This window comes from Salvelinus fontinalis, chromosome 22 (genome assembly GCF_029448725.1).
Source record: "Salvelinus fontinalis isolate EN_2023a chromosome 22, ASM2944872v1, whole genome shotgun sequence".
In the NCBI taxonomy this organism is placed as follows: domain Eukaryota; kingdom Metazoa; phylum Chordata; class Actinopteri; order Salmoniformes; family Salmonidae; genus Salvelinus; species Salvelinus fontinalis.
This window is the reverse complement of record NC_074686.1, coordinates 35,375,600-35,391,933: the sequence shown is the minus strand read 5'-3', so window position 1 is coordinate 35,391,933 and position 16,334 is coordinate 35,375,600. Positions and strand designations below refer to the sequence as shown.

Genomic DNA, 16,334 nt, shown 5'->3' with positions numbered 1-16,334 from the left:
ATGGACATGCAGCATCAAGGAGCAGTCCTGATTCTGCTCGCAAATAGAAGATTATAATCAGTTGATTCACAACTGAGCGCATTGGAAGTAAACTGGATAGCTTTATTGACAAGATGTCTCAAAGTATATCTCATTTCAATAATCATGTCAATTGTTCGCAAGAAGAAGAGAGAGAGATCTCTCTGTAGTATGCAGAAGCCTCAGGTAAAAGACACCAGCAGAGACCAACAACAGTATACATTTTCTCCCATATAACCAGAACTGTGATGGTAGTGTTGTATCTGACCTAAACGCATGGAAACAATCTTCTTATTTCTTAGTAAGTTCAGGTAGTCCCTCTCCGTTTCTGCCCCTTTGCTTCTGTGTGGTTCCTAGTGAATATGACCCAGTCAGATTAAGGTTTTGTCCTCTTTGATTGTCAGGAGTAGGAGCTTGTGGGAAGTTAAACCAATGTTTGTAATTTTCACAGCAACCTGTGATGCACGTATAACCAATCTGGCTATTTGAAAAGCTCAAACTGAATTTTTTTTGTAATTCACCACGAGAGATTACAATCAGTTGACTCACAACTGAGTGCATTGGAAGAAAACTGGATAGCTTTGTTGGCAAGATGTCTCAAAGTATATCTCACTTGAATAATCTGGTCAATTGCCAATATACCTACATTGATGAATTGTAGAACGAGTGGGTGTGACATACAGGACAACCTTTCATATATCAATGTTGTATAAACACCACATCATTTGCTTAGAAGTTGTTGAAAACGGAGCAAAATTGGACATACTGTAGAACAAAGATTAGGAGAACTGTTATCTGGACACCCATCCTCCCCTCCCCTTCATGGTTATAGTAAAACGTGTGTCCACACAGCAGGCTCAGCTATACTTGTGTTTTTGGGGAGTCCGGACAGTAGAATGAAGCAACAGTCAGAGCAGTAGAAGGAAGCAGCAATCAGAGCAGTAGAAGGAAGCAGCAGTCAGAGCAGTAGAAGGAAGCAGCAATCAGAGCAGTAGAAGGAAGCAGCAGTCAGAGCAGTAGAAGGAAGCAGCAGTCAGAGCAGTAGAAGGAAGCAGCAGTCAGAGCAGTAGAAGGAAGCAGCAGCCTTTATGAAGCAGCAGTCAGAGCAGTAGAAGGAAGCAGCAGTCAGAGCAGTAGAAGGAAGCAGCAATCAGAGCAGTAGAATGAAGCAGCAGTCAGAGCAGTAGAAGGAAGCAGCAGTCAGAGCAGTAGAAGGAAGCAGCAGCCAGAGCAGTAGAAGGAAGCAGCAGTCAGAGCAGTAGAAGGAAGCAGCAGTCAGAGCAGTAGAAGGAAGCAGCAGCCTTTATGAAGCAGCAGTCAGAGCAGTAGAAGGAAGCAGCAGTCAGAGCAGTAGAAGGAAGCAGCAGTCAGAGCAGTAGAAGGAAGCAGCAGTCAGAGCAGTAGAAGGAAGCAGCAGTCAGGGCAGTAGAATGAACCAGCAGTCAGAGCAGTAGAAGGAAGCAGCAGTCAGAGCAGTAGAAGGAAGCAGCAGTCAGAGCAGTAGAAGGAAGCAGCAGTCAGGGCAGTAGAATGAAGCAGCAGTCAGAGCAGTAGAAGGAAGCAGCAGTCAGAGCAGTAGAAGGAAGCAGCAGCCTTTATGAAGCAGCAGTCAGAGCAGTAGAAGGAAGCAGCAGTCAGAGCAGTAGAAGGAAGCCGCAGTCAGGGCAGTAGAATTAAGCAGCAGTCAGAGCAGTAGAAGGAAGCAGCAGCCAGAGCAGTAGAATGAAGCAGCATTCTTTAAGAAGCAGCAGTCTTTATGAAGCAGCAGTCAGAGCAGTAGAAGGAAGCAGCAGCCTTGTTGTATTAAGTCTGCAGTCCATCTTGGTTGCCCTGCCTCATTGTTACTATCCTGGTCCCATATCAGTTTGTGCTCTTGCCTACTCCATTGTTTGGCATTAGTTGACAAGGGAGCAGAAACAGACCGACACCCAGGCTATATTGTTACTGCTTGTTGTTCTATGAAGTAATGGAGTAATGCACATACCAAGCTTTGGAGCTTAATAGAGCATCTGATCTCAAAGTTGGAACTATTTTGCTGTCCATTGGTTTTCTACCACAGCAATACTACTTAGTTTCAACTGTTTTTGTTGCTGTCTGTATCAGAGTGTATTATGTAATATTTTCACCAATTTAATTGTTATTGATTGAGGACTGTCATTAATTTCTGTAGAAACTCCCCCTGCTTCTTGGGCATTTTATACACAGCAATCGTGATCATGAAAAGTATGAGCAATGATCTGGGAAAACTATGTACAGCACAGACAGGATGAAAATAGATTTTCTTTTGTATTGGAAAAAATGCAGGACTAAATGCAAGTCGTATCGAGTATCTTTAAATCCAAAAGCTGAGAATGTTTTAAAAAAGCATTATGACTTAACACCCGCACTTGATATGGTTACCTTACACGTTCCATTGCGAAATGTAGTATTTTATGTCCCAAAACTTACAAGTTAAAATTGGAATCAAATGGAACATGTAAGCTATTGAGTGAAATATTTGATTGATATATATTTTTTTCTGATGTTTTGGTTACTTTGCTGTTGTTCCAACTGTTCAGCTCAGTTCAAAGTTTATGCTTCATACCAAATTCAAATCCTATTCTTTCTCATTTTATCCATCCAATTTATATTGAGTTAGATTTTTGAATAAGCTTGTGTGACCTTTATCAAGATGAAAATAAATTGTGTATGGTATTAGCATTCAAGGTATTTTGTGTATAGTGATATTACAGAATCAAATATATTGCTAGGTACAGATATCCTCTGCTTTAAGTTGATGTCTCAGTAAGACTGGTGATTGCACATCGTATTAAATTCTAAAACATCCCCACATACAGAAATGCAAGCAAACAATGTCTGATAGAATGCCACCCAAACTAGATAGCTACCATTCATTTTTACACATTTATTACTCAAGATACAGTTGCATATACAGTGGAGTATAACTGATATCTAGAAGGAAGGAAGACTACACTTCTTGAGTTGCTGTCGAAGGAAACAAAGATTATAGAATAATACAAGCCACCATAGGAACCGTTGAGTATGAAGCACTAACACAGAAGGATCAAGGTCATATTTTTTATGTCAGAAAACAATACAAAATACAACAGGCTATGTCAAAACCATAGCAACTAAAGCAAACTTAGAAACCTTCAGTTGACTGGATGACACTACTGAAATGATTCTAGAATTCCTGGAAGGCATGAAAATTAGGGCTATCAGAAAGTATTAAATCCAAACAGGACTGTAACATGAGCCTGTATCGCTGAACAAATCTTCACACAAAAAGACAGCACTAGAAAATGAACTGTGCCACCAGTGGCTAGTGGCTCTTATACAGGCCAGGTAACTTATACTACAAATCATCCCAACTGTGTGGAACGGTGTCCAATGTACCCAACTAGATAGTCAAGGTAATGATTTTAGTGACAAGGGCCAGGATTCAATCTGATCAGCCCTTTTCGGCTATGCAACTTTAAAAAGCAACGTTCTCTCGTTTGCCGAGACTGCATTCATGGTAAACACTGCATATGATGGCTCAATCGGAAATTACCTTTAAAATGTAATGTGTGTTATTACACAAACCTACCACTGATGGGATGCAATTCTGGCCTTGATCTTAGCTTGTACAGTACTTATAGCCCTGGGTCTTATGAAAGACAACCCTTTTACATAAAGATATAAGGACTAGAAACAGAGGGTGTAAACAGCGGGACATTTCTGGGATTGATGGATTTAAAAACAGAAGGTTACCATGTTTGTCTTTCCTCAAAGAAAAAAAAAGAAAAAAAACCTAAGGAATATCATTTTCGCAAACAAACAAACCAACAACTGTTCCATGAACATTCAATTATCCAGCAAGACACAACTACTGTCAAAAAGATCCAACAAACATGTTTAGTGTCCCCCTGACTTGCGTCCAGTCCAGGACCTGGAGCGAGAGCGGGACCGTGAGAGGGAACGGGAACGTGAGCGGGACAGGGAACGCATACGGGACGACGCCTCGTCCCGAGGCTCATAGCCACCGGGGGCTTGGTGGAAGTCGCCATCTTGTGGGCTCAGGGACTTCGAGTGGGAACGAGACTTTCCTCTGGACTCCCTCTGGGACCTGGGCCTGGCTCTGGAGTGAGAAGGGGAGCGGGACTGGCTGTGAGGGGAGTGCCCAGGAGGGGGTCGTCTGTGGTCACGTGGGGGTGGTCTGTGCCTGCGTAAAGAACAAACCATTGGATTATTAGAATCACGCTTCCACTGATGAAGACAGCAAAAGTGACAGAAGATCACAGCCAACTAATGATTGATAGATGAATTGAAAGTGCCCAGAACATGGCTTTGTGTACCTCCCACATGGGTCCATATTCCCTATATAATGCACTACTTTTGAATAAAGCCCAATAAATCCTGGTCAAAAGTAATGTACTATATAGGGAATAGAGGTGGCATTTGGGATGCAATCATTGTCAGTGGTTCAGCTGTGAAGGACCCACCTGTCGTTTTCCGGGCTCCTGCTTCTTCCTCTACCACCGTACATCCTTCCACGGGAGCTGGGTAACAAAACTATATTGTCAAGCAGAATGTACTCAGCAGAACTGACATTTTGTAGAAGCTTTGCAGCTTGAACCCCCCCCCCCACCCCCCCAATGGAGTTATTGGAAGCATACTAGTTGGAAATCACTAGAAAGGACCTTACTCTCGGGGACTCTCAGAGCGTCTGGGCCGGCGCTCGTAGGATGGGCTGCGCGACCTGCGTCTTTGGTAGCTACGGCTGCGAGAGCGCCTACGACGGCTGTCCCGATCATAATCACGATCATCGTGCCGCGAAGAGCTGCGCGAAGATCCCCCCTCTTTCCCTTGCATCTGATTGGGTGCTGTGATGTAAAAAAATAAATAAAGGGTACTTGGGTAAAGAGAAAAACCCAACTAGCAGACATACAGTACCTAGTGCTTTAGCTCTACTTGAAAGTATTACAGTTGCACCAGGTCAGGTTGAAAATACATGTCTTTGAACTTACAGCTGAAAGTAACATCAGTAAATTGCTCGATATGGTACATAGTTACTTCAGCAAACAATAAATTGGGGTAACTGTCTTACTCTTTCGATCTCCCTGCGCGAACTGGATTTCAATCTGTCGGCCACACACCCACTTCCTGTCCAGGTTGTGCAGAGCATCTTCAGCGTCGCGCACATCTTCAAACTTGCTGAGCTGTTAAGGTTCTTACCTTGTGGTCTTATGTGGTTCAATTATTTTCAGCACAACTGTTGTAATACAATGCATCTTCTGCCACTTAATCAAAAAGGGAAGCCATATTGGCTGACAGTATAAAGCCAAACGTAGGTTCTGGAACACAATTGTTAAGTGCATGTTGGGTTCTTCTGAAGATTAAAGATGAGGCAAACATGTTTCAATAATGTGTCGCTAATTTTATGGCTTTTACCAAGTAACCAATACTGCTTCAGTTTCAAATGATATTGTCGAAGGCAAAATATATTGATAAGAGTACAATTATAATTTCTTAGTTCAATTAAGAATCAAATTTAGCATATTGGCTATGTATTGATTGCTTTTCCTGTAATATTTGTCTATTCATTTTTTTTGGAGAGGATACAAAATAATTCAGGTTTGTTACCTTAAACACGCTCGACTTTGACTTACATCTTGATCTTTAAGCTCTTTAACCGCCTCCCAGAAGAACTTGGTTTCCTGCTCGTCTTTGCCCTTTAAAACCTCTTCCCTTTGCCTCTTTCTTTTGATGACATATCCAAGCCTCGACTCCGTCCCCTTTTTCCTTTGTCTCTTCAAGCTTTAAATTCTCTTTCTTTTTCAACCTTTCTCCCTCTCTCTGTTTCTTGCATCCTGGCGGTCTTTTGCTGCTTCTCTTTAGATCTACTCTACACCGGACATTCTTACTCTTTCTCCAGGCTCCACAACAACTGGATACCTTTACATTTTCTGGGGCAACAGAGAAATGTAAGTTAGATATTAAAAAGTTCTTCAGCGTGTACATACAGAAAAACAGTCACAGCAAATCAATTATACAACCAAAACTCAATGCTTGAAGACACCGGCTGAGAAAGCATGTTAAGTTTACACCACATTCAAAATTAAAACAAAAAAGAGAAACACAGATTTCATAACTCTCACTGTAGAAGGGAAAGGATATTGAATATATGCAAATCCTCTCGGTCGGCGTGAATAGAAGTCAAGTGGAATGTAGACATCTACTACAGGCCCATAGCGACCAAACTCACGCCGCAAATCCTCAGGCCTGAATACCGTAAATAGATAGAAATTTCACTTCAATGACCTGGAGGAAAAGTCTTAAGTTCCAGAATAAAGTGGCACCACCTTGGGAACCACGGACAGACCGCTGAGACCGGTGGCTTCTGTTGGGCAATATGAAGATACCACTTCTTTGCATTAAAAACACAATTAAAACTTTTTTGAAGTTCATGCACACTCTGAAATGTATCTTAGTTCCAAGAATGGTTCAAATCTCCTGTGTTAGTAGCCCAAATGCCGGCAGATTGCGATTTAGTCGTTTCAGCTTACCAGCCAATGGGAATATTATGCCGCTTACCGGCCAATTACCCTGTGAATTTTAGGATAAAATAATGAATTTGGCCTTTACTACTATAGCCCATACATACGCACTGAATAACACATTCATAAATGGCAAAAAAAAGAAAAAAAAAAGCTATATCTAGGAGGAGATGAGAGCTCGTTTTTTTTCTCTTTCATAATTGTGATGTCTTCACTATTATTCTACAATGTATAAAATAGTAAAAAATAAAGAAAAACCCTGGAATGAGTTGGTGTGTCCAAACTTCTGACTGGTACTGTGTGTATGTATATGTATTCCCCTTCCCGTGTCTAACCCTTTTTTTGGGTAGGCACAAAACTACATCCATACTTCCATGTATTTTTTTTAAAAACCAGTACTGGTTACCTTCAGACGAGTCCCGTGACATTTGTGGGGGTCGTAGAGCAAAACGTAGACATGTTCGTGAGAATCTCCCTTTTCAACAGTGGGGTCACAGTTAGTAGCCCAAATGCTACCAACAGCAGTTGACACACAGACTGCACAGACTTCCGACCTGTGACAATTGTGGGGAGCCGCAGTGCCAAACCGTTCAGACGTCTTCGTGAGAAGACCGACTTTCGGGATGTCTCATGGTCTGACAAACGTCACTGTAGCTTGGCTATCTACCACCGCAGATGCGGAAGGCCGCCTATTGATATGCAGCTCATGCAACAAAAAAACATCTCTAACTTAAACTGACAGATAGATGGATTTCTTTTTATTATGGTACTTAAATTGACGCACCAGTGCGGCAATAGACTTGCAGCAGTCTCTCCCCCTCGTTCTGATAGTTTCAATGACATGTATTGGATTTGTTAGCATGAACTCATTTACAGAACAATTTTCAGTTTTAATAAGATGAAACATTTATGAAGTGAAATTATCAAGTTTAAATGAGATTTAGAGTAGAATACATTGATTTTAACCCCACATTAATTCATGTAATGATTGTTTTGTTTACAGGTTTATTAAGTGATATGTTCATAAACTTCTGCAATCTGAAAAGTGTAATTAATAGTAAATAAATGAATATACATGTTTTTTTTTTTTTTTACTTCTTTGGGATAGGGGACAGTATTTTCACGTCCGGATGAAAAGCGTGCCTAAAGTAAACTGCCTGTTTCTCAGGCCCAGAAGCTAGGATATGCATATAATTGGTAGATTTAGATTGTTTTCTATCTAAAGTTTCTAAAACGGTTAAAATTATGTCTGTGAGTATAACAGAACTGATATGGCAGGCAAAACATCGAGGACAAAAATTCAGCTTACCACTGTTTTCAACGACTTGAACTTTAATTATAAGCCCAAGTCCCCCCAAATTGCAGTTCCTAGGTCTTCCACTAGATGTCAAGTCTTTAGAAAGAGTTTCAGGCTGGTTTTTAGAAAAATAACCCGGAAATTGTAGTTTTTCTAGATGGCTCCCATTTTGGCTTTAGTGATTCCAAGCGCGTGGAGGAAAGCGCGTTGTTTGTCTCCGGTAAAAACAATAACGATTCTCCGCCTTAAATTGTATCATTTATTTGCGTATTAGGATACCTACGGATTGATTATAAACGTTGTTTGACTTGTTTGGAAAAGTTTATTAGTAACGTTTGGGATTCATTTTGTATGCATTTTGACGGAGGGAAACAGTGGTTTATTGACTGAGACGCGCCAGCTAAACTGAGTTTTTATGGATGTAAAAAATGACATTATCGAACAAAAGGACCATTTGTGATGTTTATGGGACATTTTGGAGTGCCAACAGAAGAAGATCTTCAAAGGCAAGGCATGACATATCGTTATTTCTGAGTTTTGTGTCGTGCCTGGCGGGTTGAAATATGATTGTCATGTGTTTGTTTGATGGGGTGCTGTCCTCAGATAATCGCACGGTATGCTTTCGCCGTAAAGCGTTTTTGAAATCTGACACCATGGCTGGATTAACAAGAAGTTGAGCTTTATTTTGACATAATGCATGTGTATTTTCAAGAATGTTAAATATTCACAATTCTGTAGTTTGAATTTGGCGCCCTGCACTTTCACTGGATGTTGGTCAGGTGGGACGGTAGCGTCCCATCTAGCCTAGAGAGGTTAATGAATCTGAATGCTGCCACTAATAACCCCATTTCTCTCTCACTATGCCTGAGGAAACCCTGGCCTGATGATTCCTGGCTCTGCATGTCACCAATCCACCTAGCTGGCTTGCCCTGATCTCTGACTACCATGCCTCTTACCACCACATCCCTTGACTGCCTAAAACATTAAAGACCACCTGTCCTTACAGTCTTGAAGTGTTAGCACCCTGTATTCATTATGGATTTTAGGCTGGATATCTGCAAAACTCTGACAATTCCTGATATAAAAAGGGCTCTACAAAATAAATGTGATTGATTATAGTGTGCCGCCTTCCATTTCCTTATACATAAATCAGATAAGATTGACACACCATATTTGTTAATCAAATAAATTATTTCAATTTGTAAACAGACAATAAGGTGGACTGTGCATTATTTGAGGAGACAGTATACTGGTCTTGGGGAGGAAATTGTGATAGTGTGATTATGACAGATGACTGGGTGATATGGTACATGATATTATATTAAAGGATTTCTGGAAACAAATTATTTTGAAACTGTTTTTCCACAACTGGTATGATAGACTGCTGCAACATGATTGGTAGAACGCGATACGCAACATCCGGGACTAGCATTAGCCACAGTAGCATGGTAGTGGAAAATGGCGTTTCATTAAAGTATGTTATATATTTAAAGCCTTGTTGCCATTAAATCGATTATCGACGACTTTTCTGCCAGAATTGAGAATGTTTAAAGTACAAACCGGTCCACAGGGGATATGAGTGTATAGTTGGCTGCATAACGTTGCATTCCCCTTTGGACGGTAAGGTTAAACCTCGGTATCGCCATCTGCCTGCCTTTGGGCTACTGTGTTACTATGTGTAGGCCTGTGTATGTAGTGTTGTTCTTGCAAATAAAATACCTGGCTGTTAACTAGATAGGGGGCACATGTCATTCTAACAGTCATATGTTTAAGCCATTTATGTTAGAATTCCATAAAGCAAAAGCGGAGTTTTTTTTCACCGAAGTGTGGACCGGAAGCTACAGCAAGCTAACGACGTTAGCTCATTAGGCAGGGCAACTAATTAATTCGAAGTATTGCCAGATTGAAACATACGTTTGTAGCTATATCAATCTGATCTAATGATAGTAGCTTTCTTTTGATTTTTATGGACTAAGATTTGAGTCGAGACACCTCTGGTCTAACTACCCCGGTAAGGTCAAGTCAGGCCGAAGCGCGTGGCTAGCCGACTAGCATTGGGCTAATGTTAGTTAGCTCGGGGCGTCGAATTATTTAGTTGACTCGACTAGGGGGATTTGTTCAAATGTGTACTCACCTGGATTCATCGGAAATGTTCCTGATGAAAAGCGATGTATTTGGAGGTCTCAAATATCTGGCCATGTTCAAAATATTCAGCAAGAACGCAGCTTTACAGCAAATATTTCTGCTATGTTTTGGCCTAACGCGCAGCCAGAGATTATGGCGCAGCTACGTGGAAGAAGGAATGCGCAGGCGCGTGATCTACTTCGCGGAATTGTAAGCAAGTGAAAGCGCAAACAAAATCAGCAACATCTGCTGTTTTTTTAATTAAAATTGTGTATAACCAGAGAGTCAGATGAGCCCTGCATGAACACATAAATAAACAAATTAGGTGCCGTTATCACAGCATGCTGAGGATGCAGCAATATCCCTACTGTAGGTACTGCGTAGGTGGTTTTGTTAAAGAGTAACATAAAATAATCTCGGTGGGTTTTGTTGCCAGTCCCAACTAGGTAGGTTACCGGAAAACTGCCTGTAATTATGACAATTCTTGAGGTAAAATTGTAATAGAATTACAGAATTTTGTATCATTACTGCCTGCACTTTGAGGCATTGGGCCAGTAACCAAAAAGTTGTTGGATCAAATCCCAGAGCTGAGAAGATTTTAAAAAGTCTGTAGTTCTGCACCTGAACAAAACACTGTTCCCCGGTAGGTCGTCATTGTAAATATAAATGTGTTCTTAACCGACTTGCCTAGTTAAATAAAAAACGCCATGCTTGCATATTTTTTGTTTTATTGTGTTGGCCTGAGCACTCTGGAGCAAGTTTTCATCAAGGATCTCTCTGTACTTTGCTCTGTCCATCTTTCCCTCAATCCTGACTAGTCTCCAAGTCCCTGCCGCTGAAAAACATCCCCACAGCATGATGCTTCCACCACCATGCTTCACCGTAGGGATGGTGCCTGGTTTCCTCCAGACGCAATGCTTGGCATTCAGGCCAAAGAGTTCAATCTTGGTTTTATCAAACCAGAGAATCTTCTTTCTCATCATCTGAGAGTCTTTTATGTGGCTTTTGGCAAACTCCAAGTGGGCTGTTGTGTGCCTTTTACTGATGAGTGGCTTCTGTCTGGTCACTCTACCATAAAGGCCTGTTTGGTGGAGTGCTGCAGAGATGGTTGTCCTTCTGGAAGGTTCTCCCATCAAAACAGAGTAACTATGGAGCTATGTCAGAGTGACCATCAGGTTCATGTTCACCACCCTGACCAAGGCCCTCCTCCCCCAATTGCTCAGTTTGGCCAGGTGGCCAGCTCTAGGAAGAGTGTTGGTGGTTCCGAACTACTTCAATTTAAAAATTATGGAGGACACTGTATTCTTGGGAACCTTCAATACTGCAGAAATGTTTTGGTACCCTTCCCCAGATCTGTGCCTCGACTCAACCCTGTCTCGGAGCTCTACAGAAAATGTATTGATATTTGCTCTGACATGAACTGTCAACTGTGGGACCTTATATAGACAGGCTTGTGCCTTTCCAAATTATGTCCAATCAATTGAATTTACTACAAGTGGACTCCAATCAAGTTGTAGAAACATCTCAAGGATGATAAATGGAAACAGGATGCACCTCAATTTCGAGTCTCATACCAAAGGGTCTGAATACTTATGTAAATAAGGTATCGTTTAAAAAAAAATTGTACTACATTTGCAAAAATTGCCAAAAACTTGTTTTCACTTTGTCATTATTGGGTATTGTGTGTAGATTGATGATTTTAAAAAATCTATTTTAGAATAAGGCTGTAGCATAAGAACATTTGGAAAAAGTCAAGGGGTCTGAATACTTTCCAAATGCACTGTATATTTAGGTTAAAATAAATTGTCTTCCTTTATTACTATCGATTGATTAAAAGCTGTCATCATGGATCAGATAAGTCCATCGGAAAATGTAAAAGGTGGTTTCGCTTCAGACCCCTTGTGAGGATCATGATCAATTCCTGGAGCTCCCACCTCTCCCTTTAACATCTTGACCCTAGTCACTGGGGTCAAGATGCTCACAACAGACCATAGCAAGTATCCCTGAGGAGTAGGCTCTGGAAGTCTGTCACCACATCAGCCTGCCTGTGGACACCCAACCAGAGGTGTGGGCTGAGCAGTGGCAAACATTACACTAAACAATACATTAATTGCACTATAACGGTGACAAACGGTGCCCACAAACTGTTAGGCCCTACATAAAGCTGTCCCAACACCTTACCACTGCTACATCAGCTGAGCCTTGTCTGACAGCGAAACGTCTCATTCAGTCTCATTTACTGCCTTTAAAAAAAACATAGCTGATATGGCTGACTTGCTTAAACAAATGTGGGTTCTACTGACAATGGAGCTGTACAAACTGTGGCATAAGGGGACGACGAGTGAATAAGAGGCAATCCATAATTTATATTAAGTAATTCATGAGCGAGCAAGAACGGACGTAGTCAATATAACAATTTTTTCACACTTTTGAAATGTACAGCGTCAGAATTCAGAACATGGGCCGTTCTTACAGTATCCTCTCTTTACACCAAGTCAGAGCTGTAGGATAAATAAGCGGACATAAGCAGACAATGAAAGCTCTTACAATATTTGATGTTGTACATTTCTCTAGAACAGGCTATAGGCTACATGTGCACCAACAAGTCAGAACAGTAGGCTAAGTTATGAGGGGGAAAGGGACCAAACTATTAGGGTGAGGCACATGGGCTACTAACAGCTTACTACACAACATACACTTAGCATTACTTTCAAGTCGGAGTTCTAGAAGAGGCCGACTTGGAATTCTGAGTTGGATGACTGTTCAAAACGTTTTTTTCCCAGTCGGAGCTAATGTTTTTCAGAGTTCTCAGTTGTCTTGAACTCACTGAAGTCTGAGATTTCCGAGTTTCTAGTTGTTTTCAACTTGGCAGAAATAATGCAGGATTGACAACATGGCCAAAGTTGAATGCTTATCCTTTTAAGCTTGGAAAAGAGACCCTTAAACCGAGATTTGGACCACACACCCACTTCACTGAATAGCAGGCTAGTGGTTGCTTTGCACTGCTTGCAGTTAGCCACTGATTCCTTCCAAACCACTCTTTGTTGAATTTGCGATTTCCAACTTGTGTAATCTTTATGTCCAATGGCCGATGAGCATCTATCTATAATGTCTCTTCATAATTTCTCTTCATATTGGGGCGTCAGGGTAGGCTAGTAACTGAAAGGTTGCAAGTTCAAATCCCCCAGCTGACAAGGTACAAATCTGTCGTTCTGCCCCTGAACAACCCACTGTTCCTAGGCCTTCATTGAAAATAAGAATGTGTTCTTAACTGACTTGCCTCGTTAAATAAAGGTAAAAAATAAATAAAAAATATGACAAGGATTGTCAATTTGATTCATGATGATGACTGCTAGCTTGCTAGCTATGATTTTGAAAGTATGATGTTGACATGATCAGTCCAATCAAATCTACGGTAGATATAAAGTGATTTGATGTCATTTCATCTGTGGCCAATGACCTTGAGCCTTCCTGGATGGGCACTTCTAATGTAACTCTATGGCATCACCCAAGGGGCTTGAATTTTCTAACTCTCCCTGTAGATTTTTTGGTGACGTATTTTGGAGCTGCCTTACTCAAGAAAGCAAAAAAGAGACCATGTTTGTATGCGGATTTATTAACTAAATGTTGTTGTTTTACATTGTTTGCAAACTGATATGTGACATGTATTAATGCCAAAATAACATGCCGCACCTGCCATGAATGATGGGTCACCACTGACCCCAGCTGGGGTCAGCTGGGGGATTTGTAATACCCTAGCTGCAGTCACACCACTAAAACCAAAAAACATTTGTCATAAGAAACTAGCTCCCTGGTATACAGAAAATACCCGAGCCCTGAAGCAAGCTTCAAGAAAATTGGAACGGAAATAGAGCTACACCAAACTGGAAGTCTTCCGATTAGCTTGGAAAGGCAGTATCAAAGAGCCCTCACTGCTAATCGGTCATCCTATTTTTACAACTTAAATGAGGAGAATAAGAACAATCCAACATTTGTTTTTGATACTGTCGCAAAGCTAACTAAAAAACAGCACTCCCCAAGAGAGGATGGCTGTCACATGTGCTCCCTCTCTGGCCTCAAGGTCACCAGGCTGCTCGTTATGGCGCACACCTGTCACCATCGGTACGCGCATCAGCGCATAATGACACTCACCTGGACTCCATTATCTCCTTGATTACCTGCCCTATACATGTCACTCCCTTTGGTTCCTTCTTGAGGTGTCATTGTTTCTGTGTCATGTCTGTGTGTTGTTCATTGTTTTGTGTTATTTATTTATTAAAACACACTACCTGAACTTGCTTCCCGACTCTCATCGTACAAATGGCTTTCACTTCAGCAGTGACAAATTGATGAACTTCTTTGACTCCTCTTTAAATCTGTGTATTCCTCCAAAGCTCAGTTGTCCTGAGTCTGCACAAAACTGCCAGGACCTAGGATCAAGGGAGAAACTCAAGTTTTTTAATACTGTATCTCTTGACACATTGATTAAAAATGTAATGGCCTCTAAACCTTCAAGTTGCATACTGGACCCTATTCCAACTAAACTACTGAAAGAACTGCTTCCTGTGGTTGGCCGTCCAATGTTGAACATAATAAACACCTCCCTATCCACCGGATGTGTACCAAACTCACTAAAAGTGGCAGTAATAAAGCCTCTCTTGAAAAAGCCAAACCTTGACCCAGAAAATATAAACTATCGGCCTATATCGAGTCTCCCATTCCTCTTAAACATTTTTGAAAAAGGTGTTGCACTGCAACTCACTGCCTTCCTGAAGACAAACAATGTATACGAAACGCTTCAGTCTGGTTTTAGACCCCATCATAGCAGAGACTGCACTCGTGAAGGTGCTAAATTACCTTTTAATGGCGTCAGACCAAGGCTCTGCATCTGTCCTCGTGCTCCTACACCTTAGTGCTGCTTTTGATACCATCAATCACCACATTCTTTTGGAGAGATTGGAAACCAAAATTGCCCTCCCTGGAAGCCTGTGTTTCAGACACAAGGAAGTGGATGGCGGCAAATGTTTTACTTTTAAACTCGGACAAAACAGAGATTCTTGTTCTAGATCCCAAGAAACAAAGAGATATTCTGTTGGATCTGACAATTAATCTTGATGTTTGTACAGTCGTCTCAACTAAAACTGTGAAGGACCTCGGTGTTACTCTGGACCCTGATCTCTCTTTTGACGAACATATCAAGACTGTTTCAAGGACAGCTTTTTTCCATCTACGTAACATTGCAAAAATATGAAACTTTCTGTCCAAAAACGATGCAGAAAAATGTATCCATCCTTTTGTTACTTCTAGGTTAGACTACTGCAATGCTCTACTTTCCGGCTACCCGGATAAGGCACTAAATAAACTTCAGTTAGTGCTAACCACGGCTGCTAGAATCCTGACTAGAACCCAAAAATTTGCTCATTTTACTCCAGTGCTAGCCTCTCTACACTGGCCTCCTGTGAAGTCTAGGGCTGAATTCAAGGTTTTACTGCTGACCTACAAAGCATTACATGGGCTTGCTCCTACCTATCTTTCCGATTTGGTCCTGCCGTACATACCTACACGTACGCTGCGGTCACAAGACGCAGGCCCCCTTATTGTCCCTAGAATTTCTAAGCAAACAGCTGGAGGCAGGTCTTTCTCCTATAGAGCTCAATTTTTCTGGAATGGTCTGCCTACCCATGTGAGAGATGCAGACTCGGTCTCGACCTTTAAGTCTTTATTGAAAACTCATCTCTTCAGTAGGTCCTAAAATTGAGTGTAGTCTGGCCCAGGAGTGTGAAGGTGAATGGAAAGGCTCTGGAGCAACGAACCGGTCTTGCTGTCTCTGCCTGGCCGGTTTCCCTCTCTCCACTGGGATTCTCTGCCTCTAACCCTATTATGGGGGCTGAGTCACTGGCTTACTGGTGCTCTTCCATGCCGTCCCGAGGAGGGGTGCGTCACTTGAGTGTGTTGAGTCACTGACTTGATCTTCCTGTCCGGGTTGGCGCCCACCTCTGGTTTGTGCCGTGGGGGAGATCTTCGTAGGCTATACTCGGCTTTGTCTCAGGGTAGTACGTTGGTGGTTTGAAGATATTCTTCTAGTGGTGTGGGGGCTGTGCTTTGGCAAAGTCGGTGGGGTTATATCCTGCCTGTTTGGCCCTGTCCGGGGGTATCGTCGGACGGGGCCACAGTGTCTCCCAACCACCGCCTGTCTCAGCCTCCAGTATTTATGCTGCAATAGTTTATGTCGGGGGCTAGGATCAGTCTGTTACATCTGGAGTATTTCTCCTGTCTTATCCGGTGTCCTGTGTGAATGTAAGTATGCTACCTCTAACTCTCTCTCTCTTTCCCTTGAAACATGCCTCAGGACTACC

General features: G+C 41.8%; 1 protein-coding gene across 1 annotated transcript; it reads right to left on the bottom strand.

The window, feature by feature from the left end:
• Nucleotides 1–2,908: 2,908 nt before the first annotated feature.
• LOC129820241 (serine/arginine-rich splicing factor 10-like) lies at nucleotides 2,909–10,175 on the bottom strand. The gene is made up of 6 exons (XM_055877274.1): nucleotides 9,989–10,175; nucleotides 6,179–6,282; nucleotides 5,108–5,212; nucleotides 4,706–4,883; nucleotides 4,503–4,559; nucleotides 2,909–4,222 (listed from the first exon to the last, which is right to left on the bottom strand). The coding sequence occupies exons 1-6, from the start codon at nucleotides 10,051–10,053 to the stop codon at nucleotides 3,916–3,918; spliced, it is 816 nt and encodes a 271-aa protein (XP_055733249.1). The 5' UTR covers nucleotides 10,054–10,175; the 3' UTR covers nucleotides 2,909–3,915.
• Between the last annotated feature and the right edge of the window lie 6,159 nt (nucleotides 10,176–16,334).

Excerpts from the sequence above, each read along its gene's own strand:
- LOC129820241 (XM_055877274.1), bottom strand. The coding sequence starts at position 10,053 with ATGGCCAGATATTTGAGACCTCCAAATACATCGCTTTTCATCAGGAAC. Across the intron at positions 6,283-9,988 it reads AACATTTCCGATGAATCCAG|GCCTGAGGATTTGCGGCGTG; the intron begins GTGAGTACACAT and ends TACGGTATTCAG. Across the intron at positions 4,884-5,107 it reads CGCGCAGGGAGATCGAAAGA|CACCCAATCAGATGCAAGGG; the intron begins GTAAGACAGTTA and ends TTTACATCACAG.